The sequence below is a fragment of the Triticum aestivum genome, chromosome 7B (assembly GCF_018294505.1).
Source record: "Triticum aestivum cultivar Chinese Spring chromosome 7B, IWGSC CS RefSeq v2.1, whole genome shotgun sequence".
Lineage (NCBI taxonomy): Eukaryota > Viridiplantae > Streptophyta > Magnoliopsida > Poales > Poaceae > Triticum > Triticum aestivum.
The window spans coordinates 649,190,503-649,206,536 of record NC_057813.1 but is presented as its reverse complement, the minus strand read 5'-3'; the positions used below and the strand labels follow the sequence as shown (position 1 = coordinate 649,206,536).

The following is a 16,034-nucleotide window of genomic DNA, read 5'->3' as shown; positions in this document are numbered from 1 at the left end:
TTGACGGTGTCCTTACAAACCGAGATGCAGGTGAACATCTCCATCTTGGCACCAATGATCGAGAATGTCTCGTGGCAGTGGCTCTATGCCCCTGGAATTATTGCCTTTGGTCTTTGGATCGTCGAGATGCTGAGCCTACAGACGGCAGACACACAGGGACAGCTCACTTCGTTGCACATTCATGCCCAGGTGTGTGTCCTCTCCTGTTCAATTTACTAAAATAGCGGCCTAAACTAAACTTTTTTTTTTGCGGGGGGCCTAAACTAAACTTTATGAATGATGCAAATCTACCAAATTGTTTTTTCAGACTTCGTTTGTTTTCCAATGAAGACGAAGAAGACAACTTTGAACAGGAGATAGAGAAGCATATGGTTGTTGACTTCTCCGCTTTGGAGCTACATCTGACAACAAAGGGCCATGTTATTGGACCATTTGTGTCACATCTTCTTGGGTTCAATCGGATTCGCAGTGTTATACGGAGGCTTAAGGTCGCCCTTCTGAGATTAGAGATAATGCTCCGCTTTGCTTATATATATCGGTAATACACCTCATACTAGTTTACATATATTTTGTTTTAGGAAAGAAGAGTATGTTCTGCAAATTGTTCTTGTCAGCCTACAAACTGGAGGACCCAAATCATCCCCTTGACTGCTCTTGAAGAAGTAGAAATAGATGGCTTTAAAGGAGAGGATCATGAGCTTGATTTCTTGAAATTGGTATTCAGTTGTGCACCAATGCTTAAAGAAGTGATTGTGAAGCTGTCAGGTGAGGTCTCGTCAAGTGATGATAGATGCACGAAAATATACGACATCTTCAAGGAGTACTCTTCTGTGAAATGCAATCTTTATCTTAGCTCTGGTAAGTATATGTTCTGCATTCTTGATTTGTATGCTCTTAGATGCAACAAGAATACAAAGTCAAGTTGTCATTGATTTTAATGTTATACAAAATCTCTATAGTTGTTGCAATGTGCCGTTTACATGCCAATTATAAGGTTTGTCCCATAATATAAGATGTTGTTACATCCAAAATAACGTGTTATATTATGAGATAAAGGGAGTACTAGTTATTACTAATACACAGTGGCATGCTTTCAATGCGTGTTAGAGAAAAAACATATGATACAAAACTACTGAATTTTTATGCACATTCCCTTATATTTTTATAAAACTGAAGGTGAATGACTGATGGGGTTAAAATATTCAGAACATTTTATGTAGGTTTCTTTCCTTAGTATATGTTCTGCATTCGTGATTAGCATGCTCTTAGATGCAACAAGAATACAAAGTGAAGTTGTCATTGATTTTAATGTTGTGCGAAATCTCTATAGTTGTTGCAATGTGCCGTTTACATGCCAATTATAAGGTTCGTCTGTACATATATCCATTTATCCTTATTACATCCAATATACTCATGTAGTGGATGTAATACAGATAAAGAGAGCACTGCAGCTCGTGATCACATTAGCACTTTCGAAAGTAAAGGGCCTTCTCTTTCTTCTTCTTGTCCCCATTCTTTCCTCTACCGTGAAACAACGCTTGAGCCATGTTGAGCTACAATTAAGAGGAAGCATAAGTGAGAATAAGAAGAATGATGTATATACTACAATTGAGATCAAGCATGATCAACGCACGACAATTAAGAGCAAGCATGATTACCCTATCATCATTGTTGGTGCCACTTGGATTCATGCGCTCGAGATTTTTCAAGCAACCGGACCAGTTTTGAAAATCCACGGATATCGTGGACCATCGGTGGCGAAGAGATGCAGCCGATTGGTCATATCGATTTGTGTTGCATGCATCGAAGAACTCCTTCATACGTGCCCAATATTTGCTCATTGGTTGATTGGTGTCAGTGGCTGCATCAAGAGATAGTGCCTTCCAGGCCCAACATAGCAAGATGTATTCGTTTGTCTAGTTTCCTAGTCTTCCCCTAGGTGTAGCATCAAAGAACCCCTCATCATCCCCGTCAAGTTCATCCTCATCATATTATGATTCAATCTCTTGTGATGGGATATCTTGGGAGACAAAATCCTCTGCAACATTTGTATATTGCAAGAGACTTTCATCATCAACACTACATGCACATAATTGAACATACAAACACATCACTTCTTGATTGCATTCAATTTCACAAGAAATAAGGAGGAAAACGAACATTTTTTCACCTTTGGGACATACGTCAAGTACGCATGCGCGCGGGTGTTGACGGTACGTCCACCATATCTGACGTGGGAGGGGACGGAGGAGGCGTAGCAGTAGCAGGGGCCACGACAAATAGCAGGAGCTGTCGAAGTTGTGTCCTTTTGCCGCCGCCTTTGTCTTCTTCGGTCGCGCGCTAGCCTCTTCGAGCCGCCTCCCCGAGGCTTGCTGGCGGCGGCCTTCTTCGGCGGTGGCGGAGGCACCTCCATTCTGGCGATGGCGGTCGACCACGGAGCCGTGGATTCGCCATGGCAGACAGGTGCGGCGACCATGGTAACGGCGATGGCGGAAGGAGCTGCGGCAGAGGCTGGGGAGCCATGGCAAGGAGGACGGAAGCAACGACGATCACCATGGGGTCGGGCACGGCGTCGGAGGGGCTAGACATGGCGACGCAGTGGCCGGCGGGCGAGGGGAAGAAACTGAACCCCTGGGTCACGCGCGGGGGGATTTGGTTTACTATAGCTGCTCAAGTGATGTATATTTGCAACACATGGAGTCTTGGAGCCTCTTTTGTGAGCAGCCAAAAACATTATGTAAAAATTTTAGATGTGGCTAGGTCTCAGTCGACTAAAATTTAACCAAGTCTCAGTCAAGTGCATAACATACAGTGGCGGAGCCGGTGCCCAGCGACCCTGGGCACTTGCCCGGGCTCGCTAGCTACAGAACAGCGTACTAGTGCGTGGCACAACGGAGCAAATCTCCTCTGCATGTTGGTTTACCCGGCCCGCGAGGCTTTCTTCATTAGTGAACTGCTTACGTGAGAAGTAGTAACGCGATCGGTTGCATTCTGTACTGCTGACTTTTTTAAAAGGTTAGGCCAAATGATTCTAAGCTTGAGGACTCATTCTATCCGGGCCTAAATGCTGGAGTTTCAGAATTCACTCTACTTCTTACTAACTTTTGCCGAATATATCCTATGTGCTTAACACATTGACGTCGGCGGCTAAGCTTTCTTTCTAATGGTAAGTCAGGGATCTAATAGTCCACTTCACCCTATCAAACTTGACCTCTTCGGCTGTTGGACGTGAGAAGCGACACGATCGATTGACAACTCCAGGCCCATCACTCCTCTCCCCGCCTGACGGCTGTTCTGCTATTCGAGGGAATCAGTCGATCCGACACCAGGGACGGACCGACGGCGAGCGGCCGGCGGCGGACAGAGCAAGAGATGATCCCTAGGAACAGACCGCATCCCTAACTACTCGTTTCCTCCATTATAGGATCAGGTAAGATTACTAACTGATTTGGGGCTTAATAGACTTAGGGCTTAAATTTTCAGGTCAGGGCATGATGAATTAATCATTAGGAATTATCACAACTTCATGAGCGATTTAAAAAAAAAAACAGGGAGACACTGCCCGGCTCCATTACTTGATTGAAACCAATAGATCTGAGCGATTTGTTATATATAGTTGAATGTTAACTTCAAAAATCGAGTCATAGTGACAGAAGAAATTTTCTATTAATAGAGCAAGCAATGAATATGTGAATGGTGTACAACTAGAAACATAAGTATAGGCGCCATATCCACTACCTAACGTTGCTGATGAATTAAATCCAAATATTGATATATTATATATTATTTCATTTTATAATCAAGTTTGTATGACTATTGTGTTTACATTTTCACATTCCAGTTATTATTTGAAATATAATTTTATTAATGTGGGTTTTTGGTTTGGAAGTTCGGTGCTATTTTATATGTTGTGTACCCGAATATCCGATTTTGATTTTCAGATTAGACAGTTTAAAATTACATTGCTATTTTAGTTTGGTCGTTAGTTGGATAGCTTCTCTAGTAGGAGAGTTTAGCTGTGTTCTTCTTTGTTGGGTCGAGCATTTTTCATCTTTTCGCTTTGGGCATCATATTCACGCCTTCCGCGTCCATGTCATGTGTTGTACCACCATCTCATGTATTCATTTTATCTTCTTCTATCAATGAAATGATACGCATGCTATGTGTATTCCAAAAAAACAGCTGTTGGAGAGGCTTTTAAATTTTAGCCTCAAAGTACCTGAAAAATGGTCAAGCCCTGATATAGGGCAGCCATCCGAGGCAGGGGTTTGCTCACTTCAATGGAGTTGGGTACGAGTCGCCGCCGGCGTTCCTCCGAGCCAGGCTCTGCCGGCGGAGCGGACTACCTCAGCGCCCTCCCCGAAGATCTCCTCCTCCTGGTCCTCGCCCGCCTCGGCTGCGCCGCCGCCGCCGCGCGCACCGGCCTCGTCTCCCGCCGATGGCGCGGCCTGTGGGCCCGCCTCCGCGATCTCGCCTTCCAGGGCGTCGCCTTCCCGTCGCTCCAGGTGGCGCTCGGCCGCGTAGCCCGCCCCCCTCCCGCGGTCTCCCTCCTCGAGATCCGCGTCTCCGATGAACACCTGCCCATCTTCGACGCCGATGACGTCACATCGGTGCTGCGCGCTGCCGCACTGCTCGCGCCGGAGAAGCTCGTCTTCGCCCTCCCGTGGGACCCAGATCCGGCTCCCACAGAGGTCGACCTGCCGTGCTTCCACCGCGCCACCTCGATCGTGCTGGAGAGGATCCCCTTCCTCCTCCGCACACCGGCTGCCGGGGCCGAGTTCCCCACCCTCCGCACGCTGTCTGATGTGGACCGAACCCCGTGGTGAGATCCGATCTGTTGTTGCCGCCCGACCTTTCACGACACTCCACCTTCTGTAGTAGCAACCTCTCGCCCGAGCACGCAGAATACACGAAGTAGAGGGTTTGAACCTTACGGCTCAGCACGAGAAAACCAATCTCGACGACGGTACTCACGCACAAAACAATTTCCACGAAGAGAAATCGCAACACAGAGGTTTTCTAAAGCTTCCTCCAAAACTTAGGGATTTTTAGACAGCTTCCCCCAAAACTCGATACGGGTATTTACCCTAAAAACACATTGTGTCTATCATAAAAATATCACCTCCTTTACATGGAACGTGACCTGGCTATTTATACTAGTATAGCCGACCCATCTAACAATGATTAAACTCGTATCTATTCGTGACTTCCAAACGAAAACAACTAAAGATAAGAGCTGACATAATATTTTCCTAAACAGAACTCTAAACTTGACACAATATCTTGCCGATCTCTATGGGGTGGGCCCCAGCCAATGGAACACAATGAAAGATATTCACGCACGTTAGGACTCCTCCTGTCAGCTTCACGTGTCTTCTTTCCATGGTAGAAAAATAAATAGCTCTCTTTTTTTAATCTTCTTGACCGAACCAGAGCAATCTGATCTCGTCTTATTCTTTGTATCATAGTAGGACTCCTTTTCTTTCCGTGATGTAACGCACGTTAGTATTGCCTTGCAAAACTCAACACATCCATCGGAGTAATTAGGCCACCATGCAGACTTGCATGCATGTACATCTTCAAGCAGTAATATTCCACTAAACTCTTCCTCACGTGACATATTTAGTTGTTGGTTTCTCTCTTTAAGCTGAACCAAGCACAACTCTTTTAGTGTCCCATCACCTGTACAAGTTACATTATCTAGCTCCTGTTCATCTTCACATATCTGTAATATTCTGGGCACATATATATTTGTGATCTCAAGCGGTACAACAGTACGTATGGCCATATCATTCTCTCCTCCTTGAAACGAAACCGTCCTCGGTTTCAAGTCAATTTCTTCAGCAATAATGTCTGTGTCAATCTCGTCGCCAATATTTATATCTGCGGACTGAACGACCACGGTAGAAATTTCAGCAGCTCCGACCATGTTATTTTTTGCATCTCCATCTTCTTTTATTTTCTTTTGATGTTCTCTCCTCCAAGCGATAAACCGATCCGCACCCATGGGCATGAGGTTGCACTTCTTACCCTTCTTGACGGTGTATCTATGTGTTAGGCAATCATATGCAACATCGTGTTCTATATACCATGGCTTGCCCAGCAACAAATGACACGAAACCATCGGTGTCGGAATCACGTCACACAAAACCTCGCAAAAATAATTCTCCAGCAAAAACGATACCTTTGTTTGGTGTGTGACGATGATCTCATCATGACCCCAACGGAACAAGTAAGGTTGTAGGCGTGGTGTCATTGGTAGCTCTAGCTTCTCCACCATCTCGATGCTTGCGGCGTTGATCAAATTCATGTGATCGATCGTCATGGCACATGATCTCTCTCTCACCACCACACGGGTATGAAATAGCCCGGCCCAGTGGCCTTCCTCCTCCAACTGAAATCCATAGCTTAACTTACTGAATGACGATGCGCTCGTCATCTTCTCCATAGTGTCGTGAACAACCTGATGCTCTGAATACCACCTGATGTGGACCGAACCCCGTGGTGAGATCCGATCTGTTGTTGTCGCCCGGCCTTTCACGACACTCCACCTTCTGTAGTAGCAACCTCTCGCTCGCGCACGCGGAGTACACGAAGTAGAGGGTTTGAACCTTACGGCTCAGCACGAGAAAACCAATCTCGACGACGGTACTCACGCACAAAACAATTTCCACGAAGAGAAATCGCAACACAGAGGTTTTCTAAAGCTTCCTCCAAAACTTAGGGATTTTTAGACAGCTTCCCCCAAAACTCGATACGGGTATTTACCCTAAAAACACATTGTGTCTATCATAAAAATATCACCTCCTTTACATGGAACGTGACCTGGCTATTTATACTAGTATAGCCGACCCATCTAACAATGATTAAACTCGTATCTATTCGTGACTTCCAAACGAAAACAACTAAAGATAAGAGCTGACATAATATTTTCCTAAACAGAACTCTAAACTTGACACAATATCTTGCCGATCTCTATGGGGTGGGCCCCAGCCAATGGAACACAATGAAAGATATTCACGCACGTTAGGACTCCTCCTGTCAGCTTCACGTGTCTTCTTTCCATGGTAGAAAAATAAATAGCTCTCTTTTTTTAATCTTCTTGACCGAACCAGAGCAATCTGATCTCGTCTTATTCTTTGTATCATAGTAGGACTCCTTTTCTTTCCGTGATGTAACGCACGTTAGTATTGCCTTGCAAAACTCAACACATCCATCGGAGTAATTAGGCCACCATGCAGACTTGCATGCATGTACATCTTCAAGCAGTAATATTCCACTAAACTCTTCCTCACGTGACATATTTAGTTGTTGGTTTCTCTCTTTAAGCTGAACCAAGCACAACTCTTTTAGTGTCCCATCACCTGTACAAGTTACATTATCTAGCTCCTGTTCATCTTCACATATCTGTAATATTCTGGGCACATATATATTTGTGATCTCAAGCGGTACAACAGTACGTATGGCCATATCATTCTCTCCTCCTTGAAACGAAACCGTCCTCGGTTTCAAGTCAATCTCTTCAGCAATAATGTCTGTGTCAATCTCGTCGCCAATACTTATATCTGCGGACTGAACGACCACGGTAGAAATTTCAGCAGCTCCGACCATGTTATTTTTTGCATCTCCATCTTCTTTTATTTTCTTCTGATGTTCTCTCCTCCAAGCGATAAACCGATCCGCACCCATGGGCATGAGGTTGCACTTCTTACCCTTCTTGACGGTGTATCTATGTGTTAGGCAATCATATGCAACATCGTGTTCTATATACCATGGCTTGCCCAGCAACAAATGACACGAAACCATCGGTGTCGGAATCACGTCACACAAAATCTCGCAAAAATAATTCTCCAGCAAAAACGATACCTTTGTTTGGTGTGTGACGATGATCTCATCATGACCCCAACGGAACAAGTAAGGTTGTAGGGCGTGGTGTCATTGGTAGCTCTAGCTTCTCCACCATCTCGATGCTTGCGGCGTTGATCAAATTCATGTGATCGATCGTCATGGCACATGATCTCTCTCTCACCACCACACGGGTATGAAATAGCCCGGCCCAGCGGCCTTCCTCCTCCAACTGAAATCCATAGCTTAACTTACTGAATGACGATGCGCTCGTCATCTTCTCCATAGTGTCGTGAACAACCTGATGCTCTGAATACCACCTGATGTGGACCGAACCCCGTGGTGAGATCCGATCTGTTGTTGTCGCCCGACCTTTCACGACACTCCACCTTCTGTAGTAGCAACCTCTCGCCCGCGCACGCGGAGTACACGAAGTAGAGGGTTTGAACCTTACGGCTCAGCACGAGAAAACCAATCTCGACGACGGTACTCACGCACAAAACAATTTCCACGAAGAGAAATCGCAACACAGAGGTTTTCTAAAGATTCCTCCAAAACTTAGGGATTTTTAGACAGCTTCCCCCAAAACTCGATACGGGTATTTACCCTAAAAACACATTGTGTCTATCATAAAAATATCACCTCCTTTACATGGAACGTGACCTGGCTATTTATACTAGTATAGCCGACCCATCTAACAATGATTAAACTCGTATCTATTCGTGACTTCCAAACGAAAACAACTAAAGATAAGAGCTGACATAATATTTTCCTAAACAGAACTCTAAACTTGACACAATATCTTGCCGATCTCTATGGGGTGGGCCCCAGCCAATGGAACACAATGAAAGATATTCACGCACGTTAGGACTCCTCCTGTCAGCTTCACGTGTCTTCTTTCCATGGTAGAAAAATAAATAGCTCTCTTTTTTTAATCTTCTTGACCGAACCAGAGCAATCTGATCTCGTCTTATTCTTTGTATCATAGTAGGACTCCTTTTCTTTCCGTGATGTAACGCACGTTAGTATTGCCTTGCAAAACTCAACACATCCATCGGAGTAATTAGGCCACCATGCAGACTTGCATGCATGTACATCTTCAAGCAGTAATATTCCACTAAACTCTTCCTCACGTGACATATTTAGTTGTTGGTTTCTCTCTTTAAGCTGAACCAAGCACAACTCTTTTAGTGTCCCATCACCTGTACAAGTTACATTATCTAGCTCCTGTTCATCTTCACATATCTGTAATATTCTGGGCACATATATATTTGTGATCTCAAGCGGTACAACAGTACGTATGGCCATATCACTGTCCCTCAGGGACTGCAAAATTGAGAGCATCAGCGCCTTTATCTCGTTCTGCCCACACCTGCGCGTGCTCGGTCTCGAGGGCATTTGGGTCGGCGACGACCTCGGCGCCTTGCTCTCCCTCTGCCCACACCTGCGCGCGCTCAGGCTCAAGAAGCCCGTTTGTCTGGGCGATGACGACTGGACAGTCCACTCAACGTCACTGCAGGAGCTTGTCATGGACGGCAAGAATTTATGGGCACGGCGGGTCGACATTGTTGCCCCCATGCTCAAGCAGTTGACGCTGTCCTTACACGCCTACAATCAAGTGACCATCTCCATCGTGGCACCAATGCTGGAGAACGTCTCGTGGCAATGCCTCTATGCCAAGGGAATTATTGGGTTTGGTCTTTGGACCCTGGAGAAGCTGAGCCTGCATACCGCAGAGAAACAGGGGCAGCTCTCTTCGCTGCAGATTCATGCCTGCAATGTGTGCCTCCTCTTCTAGTCAATTTACTGGAATTGACCGCTGAGCTAAATTTTATGAATGATACAAATCTGCCAATTTGCTTTTCAGAGCTGGTTTACCTTTTCCGATGAAGAGACCAACTTCGCACAGGAGATAGAGAAGCATATGATTGTCGACTTCTCTGCTTTGGAGCTGCATTTGTCAGCAATGGGCCATGTTTCTGGAGCATTTGTGTCGCATCTTCTTGGGTTGAATCGGATTCGTAGCGCCATACGGAGGCTTAAGGTCGCCCTTCTGAGATTAGAGGTAATGCTCCGCTCTGCTTATATATCTCAACAGTGACATTTCATAGCAATTCGCATATTTGGTTTTAGGAGGAAGAAACCTGCCCTGCAAATTGTCCTTGTGAGTGTACGAACTGGAGGAGACAAATTATCTCCTTGACTGCTCTTGAAGAAGTAGAAATACATGGCTTCAGAGGAGATGCTCATGAGCTTGATTTCTTGAAACTAATATTCAGCTGTGCACCAATGCTTAAAAGGATGATTGTGAGGCTGCCAGGTGAGGTCTCGTCAAGTAATGATAGATGCACGGAAATATATGACATCTTCAGGGGGTATTCTTCTGTGAAATGCAATGTTTATCTCAGCTCTGGTAAGTACATGTTCTGCATGCTTGATTTGTATGCTCTTTGATGTAGCAAGAATATGAGTTAAGCTGTTAGTATATTTTCATGTTGTGCAAATTGTCTAGGTTGCTGCAATGTGGCCTATACATGCCAATTATAAGGTTTGGCTGTACATGTATCCTTGTTATCACCTAAATATGCTACTATTTCATATTAAAACATAATGGCATGCTTTCAATGCGTGTTGAGAAAAAATGTGATATATTACTGCTGAATTTGTCTGGACATTCCCTTGTATTTTTATAAAACTGAAGCTCAATGGTGGATGGAATTAACATATTTGAAACCTTTTATGTAGTTGCCGTTTTGCTTGATGCAATCTTCTTTATTAGCTATACCATTTCCTTTTGCATCTGTACTCAGTAATAGCTGAAGTTATAGCTGAAGTTGATGCAATCTTTTTTTGATGCAATCTTTTTTATGTAGTTTCGTCATAGCTGAAGTTAGTTGTAGTATCTCTGAATTTCGTCAATCTTTAGGTTTGGCCGCCCAAAATTAGTCAGTTCCAGCTACATTCTGTTGAGCAAGTACTTTGCTATTTTGTTCCAACTCTCTGCTTCGTATGAAAATGGCAAGTCTTTTGCCTTGTTTAAAAAAAATGTGATTTATTTGCCAGTAACAACAATCTTCTAGACATATAACTAAATGACTATAATTGCATGCCGTGATACTAACCGGAGCTGCTTTCAATTTGCCTCCTTTGCAGGGTTAGTGCATCGCAGCCATGGTTGCCGGTTGACATGATTCTCATCCTTGCATGGACAAGATCATCCTTCCCCATGCTGGACATCTCTATACATTAGCTGGTTTCAGGATTTTGCTTGGTTTCTTCAGGCCATAAAAGAGGGGTTGTTTTGGCAGTAAACTGCTGCTGTAGGCTCAGACTGTTGCACTCTTAGTTAGGATTATTTTGTGGTCCTAGTTATTCTGCTCAACCGATATATCTCAGTCCCGTGCTCCAAGTGATTCTGTTAACCCTATGATTTCTATTGCTTTTGACTGTCTCATTTAATTTTGATGCCCTGTTTCTTTGCCAGAAATATATTGAGCAGCAGAGAATGTTCACCCCATAGCTCTTTTATTTTCATGCATATGGATCAGCCCAAGACGGTGTGTGTGAATTGCGTCATGTTTCCCTCCTCTGAACCACTGCACCCTATAATATGAGGAACAAAGTTGCATCTGTACTCATTCTAGCTATTCCTTGGGTCACTTTGTAAATCCAATCTTGACTTGTTAGAATTTGCCGGCAACTTGCACTTAGTATAAGGTCACACAGATGTCAAACCCTTCACACCTTCAGTGTTTGATGTCGCCATGTGTATATAAATAATCGAACATGTTGATTATTGTATCGATGTATGTAACAGGAAGACACGAGGAAATGTTTATTGATGGTCCCTGGCACCACGACATTGAGGAATATGTCTTGTTTCAACATATTGGTGTGCATATTCTGAGCCACAGATGAATATCATCTCTCTTTGTATCTCCAGCACCATTCTTGAACCAATATGTGATTCTCTGTATGCCTAGGCAAATTGAGGCAACTGAATTTATACAAAAACAGTAGGTCTGCTTCTATTGATAGAAAAAAGGTTAATTAACATATAAATAGCCTAGATTAATTTTGAGGACATAGAATGGGGATGTAGCTCAAATGGTAGAGCGCTTATATATGCTAATAAGAGGCAGGGGGATTGATACCTCCCATCTCCAATTCAACCTTTTTTCCTATAAATAATTACCAGGGGAAAAAAGGTTTTTTTTTTAGGGAACCAGTGGAAAAAATGGTAACGGCTGGAAGGTGGAAATTCCTGGGCCCAAATTGCCAAATCAAGGCTACAAACATAGGCCTAACAGTCAGCCCACAGAGGAAGTTTAATTTGTGACAATCGAATTTTATAGGTTTCAACGTTGATGATTTAATTCAAACCACATCTACCGGTTTGAATTTGCCTCCACTGCAGGATTAATGCATCAGAGCCAAAATTGCCTGCAGGCATGATTTCCATCCTTGCATGGACAAGATCATCCTTCCCCATGCCGGGCATCTCTATATATAGTACTCCTTCCGTAAAGAAATAAACGCTCTTATATTTCTTTACAGAGGGAGTAGCTAGTTTCAGGATTTTGCTTGGTTTCTTCAACCCATAAAATGAGGTATTTGTCTTCGCAGTGCACTGCTGCTGTAGGCTCAGACTGTTGCACCCTTAGTCATACTAGTAGAATGCCCGTGCGTTGCCACGGGCACTTCAAAAACCTTACTGGTTCGTCGTGATCATGTTCTACTAAAGTTTGTTTTAGATTTATCAATATATGATATTCCTCATTGAATTAACGTCACTAAATTCCTCGATCCCTCAAACCATGGGTAAGTGCAAAAGTAAATCAATCCGAGTTAAGTGAAATAAGGAAGGATCAAATGAATCACGCGCATGCCATTCATTAGTTCTTCTCCACCTGAAAATGGAACCCAATACGTTGTTGCTGCAACATTGCATTTCTCCATGGAACCGATCAGCGTCCTTGCTAGCGCTGATGGACCCCATTTGTTCAGCTAGCAGTTTTAGAAAACATCTCTCGGCCAACTCCGCCATGAATGCTTTTCCATCATGTTTCACTTCATTTTACATTACTCCTCGTGTAACATAAGTACTACTAATCAAGCCTGCATATCAGTAAAATATAGGAATGGATCTCTAGTATAGCATTATCTACACAATAAAATTTGTTTTGCCGAGCAACTTAAATGCTTGCCTTCTCGCAAAAAAGTAATCAATCTGCCACATGTTGATCGAACCCTTTGGTCTATACACAAATTATAGTAATTCTTCTCTCAAATGGAGAATTTCACAGATAAAGTGGTATATAATTCAGTTGGTTGCAACACAATGAACGATCCCTTTGTTTTTCTTCAATGCACAAGTGAAAGATTATGGTGCAAAACAAAAGCATGAGTGAGACATGTTGGTGCTTCTACTAACTTTGATATGGCTCCAGTCCACTGAGCTGATATTGTAGGGGAGAGAGAATTTCCAAGACAATTGTTTCTGCACCGGCAACACATGTTTTGAGAGAATTTGATAATTATTTTAACTAACATACATAGAAAGCAAAAATTTGTTCAGCTAGAAAACCCAGGATGAAAGGAATAAGCCTACTCTTAAGAAAAACAATGTATGTTTGGCTACAACAAGCAATGGGTTTTGTGATCTGAGGTCAAAGAAAGAGAATTACCTCGTGGAAGAGGTTGAACTTGTGAACTGCAGTTTCATGACATTGCATTAACATTAAAGTTGAATGTTCAATGTAATGATACATCAGTTAACACACTCTAGAATTTTAAGCAACATGAACCAGTAACTTTAAACTGATAAGAAGGTACATCTCTGAGACTAACTCCAAATAAGTAGCTTACTTTTTGTCAGAAAAATTGAAAAGAGGCATGCCTGACACATGAACCTTCAAAAGATCACCCAGATTCTTATCGTGCTTTCTCATCTGGCAACAAAAAATCAAGCATAAGCATATGCCATAGTAAAAGTAAAATGAGCTTGTCCATTGTGATTAAATTATATAGCCTCCTTCCCTCAAAACATCAATCAATATACTCTCTTACATATCTTCTCAAAGGCATTTGGCAGCTAGCATTCTTTGCTCAGGAATTGGGTCCAAAACTTAAATTATGCAAGAAAAGCAGAGTAAATAAAAATCAAAAGCTTCTATGAGAGTTTTTTACTACATAATTGGCTTTGGGAATGTAGTCTTTTTTTAGGATGACCTGAGTTGGAGTGTAGATAATCTCAGCCGGTACATCATGAATTAGTAGATTTTCAACTGGAATGTCATCCACTCATACAGAAAAGTAAGAGCTAACACTCATGCAAGGGTGATTATTTAAGGAATATATGAACAAATATAGTGCTGCTCTAAAATCTTCCTCGAACTGGAGATACTCTGCATTAACTCTAATGCATAAATTTATTACCATCTTCAAAATAAACTCTCGTGTAGAAGATATCCATGAGAAGTACATCAAATTTTGTATGAAAATATCTGAACCAAACAGAGCTCCTATATGTTCTCAGCTCATAGTTTTCATTAATTAAAATGTGTCGTTGGCCTAATGTAGGTCTAACCGAAAGTGTGATCACAGGTTTCAGTTAGATCATGAACTGTTCCCGTCACTCAACAGCTTACCATCTTCAAAATAAACTCTTGTGTAAGAAGATATCCATGAGAAGTACATCAAATTTTGTATGAAAATATCTGAACCAAACAGAGCTCCTATATGTTCTCAGCTCATAGTTTTCATTAATTAAAATGTGTGTTTGGCCTAATGTAGGTCTGACCGAAATGTGATCACAGGTTTCAGTTAGATCATGAATTGTTCTCGTCACTCAACAGCTAACATGAGAGTTTGGCAAAAGTATGGTTGGCATATATGAAACACAAGTACAAATCCATAAGCAGAGGAAGGATGTGTGTTAACTGTGGTGAATAAACTGTATGCTTTTTGAGCAGACGTATATGCAAGGCTGATAAAATAATCCATTAATATTGATGTTAGCAACATCTATTTTGCCAAGCTGATGCCCTCAAACTTCCTAAAGATTGAAATCCTACAAATATCCCTTCAAGTCAAAGAAACTGTTATATAACTTTACTTGTGGAGAGCTCACCAAATATTCTTCCATACATGCTTCCAAAAGGTTTAATATGTAATCTGCATTAGATTAAATAATTTTGTATGTTGGGGTTCCAAATCCTCTCCTGAATGAAGGCCTGGATAGATGCAATGTTGAAAAGGAATAGCTTATGACTTTGAGACGAAGGATATGCTTTAGTATCTGACCGAACCTCTCTGAACCACGTGCTATACTCATACTACAGTCAAAAAATCATCTGCACATGTGATAAATTATGACATTGGTTGGTGCTAAAACGACATCAGAAGCTGCTGCAACACACTAGGTTAAGAGGACAGAATTAAAATATCTTCACAAAAATAAACTGTATAGCAATATTGATGGAAAATTTCATAACTCAAGCCCATTCTCTCTAGCAGCATCAGCTAGAGCTTTGATGCAGCCATAGTAGAGGAAACCCCCTCGGATCAGACGACTTTGGTGATTCCTTTCTCCAAGCAAGAGTTGGCAATTACTTCAAAACAACTACAACATTTAACTCTCTCATCAGAAACTAAGAGTTTACTTTCATCAGCAAGAAACAACTACAGATGCAAGTCTTTTGTTGATTTAATCTGAATGAAAATAGACCAGTCAAAAAAAAGTTCTGAAAGCACCATGTGCCTCCATTATTGAGATTTAATGTTTATTAGTACAACCCAGAAGCATGTGCTATCATTGTGAAGCTAGATGTATAAATCAGCAAAAGCACCGTACAAGTTATAATCATCTTCTATTTTTTGAAAACATAGCAGAGACCTATACAAGTTATAATCATCTTCTATATACTTTTTGATGTTGTATGTATAGAAGAAACTAAGGACACTACTAATTATTTAACCATCTAATAAGAAATTCTAGTATAATCATAAACAAATAAATATAAGTCAAAAATTGAGAAAACAAAAAGATACACTCACACATAACAATTCTCGAATAAGAAGCGACACACAGAAAAGAAAATTTCAAAACAGAGATCATACTTCAGCAGTAGGCGGTAGCACACCTCCTTCATCAGCCACCCACCTTTTCTCTCTCGCGCGCACACACA

The 16,034-nt window shown here is 42.3% G+C and overlaps 1 protein-coding gene across 1 annotated transcript; it reads left to right on the top strand.

The window, feature by feature from the left end:
• The first annotated feature begins 4,254 nt into the window (after window positions 1-4,254).
• LOC123158364 (uncharacterized) lies at window positions 4,255-10,299 on the top strand. The gene is made up of 4 exons (XM_044576386.1): window positions 4,255-4,822; window positions 9,130-9,625; window positions 9,713-9,910; window positions 9,979-10,299. Exons 1-4 carry the CDS (start codon window positions 4,281-4,283, stop codon window positions 10,297-10,299), a joined length of 1,557 nt encoding a protein of 518 aa, XP_044432321.1. The 5' UTR covers window positions 4,255-4,280.
• The last annotated feature ends 5,735 nt before the right edge of the window (window positions 10,300-16,034 follow it).

Excerpts from the sequence above, each read along its gene's own strand:
- LOC123158364 (XM_044576386.1), top strand. The coding sequence starts at position 4,281 with ATGGAGTTGGGTACGAGTCGCCGCCGGCGTTCCTCCGAGCCAGGCTCT. Across the intron at positions 4,823-9,129 it reads GATGTGGACCGAACCCCGTG|CGGTACAACAGTACGTATGG; the intron begins GTGAGATCCGAT and ends TGTGATCTCAAG. Across the intron at positions 9,911-9,978 it reads TCGCCCTTCTGAGATTAGAG|GAGGAAGAAACCTGCCCTGC; the intron begins GTAATGCTCCGC and ends ATTTGGTTTTAG.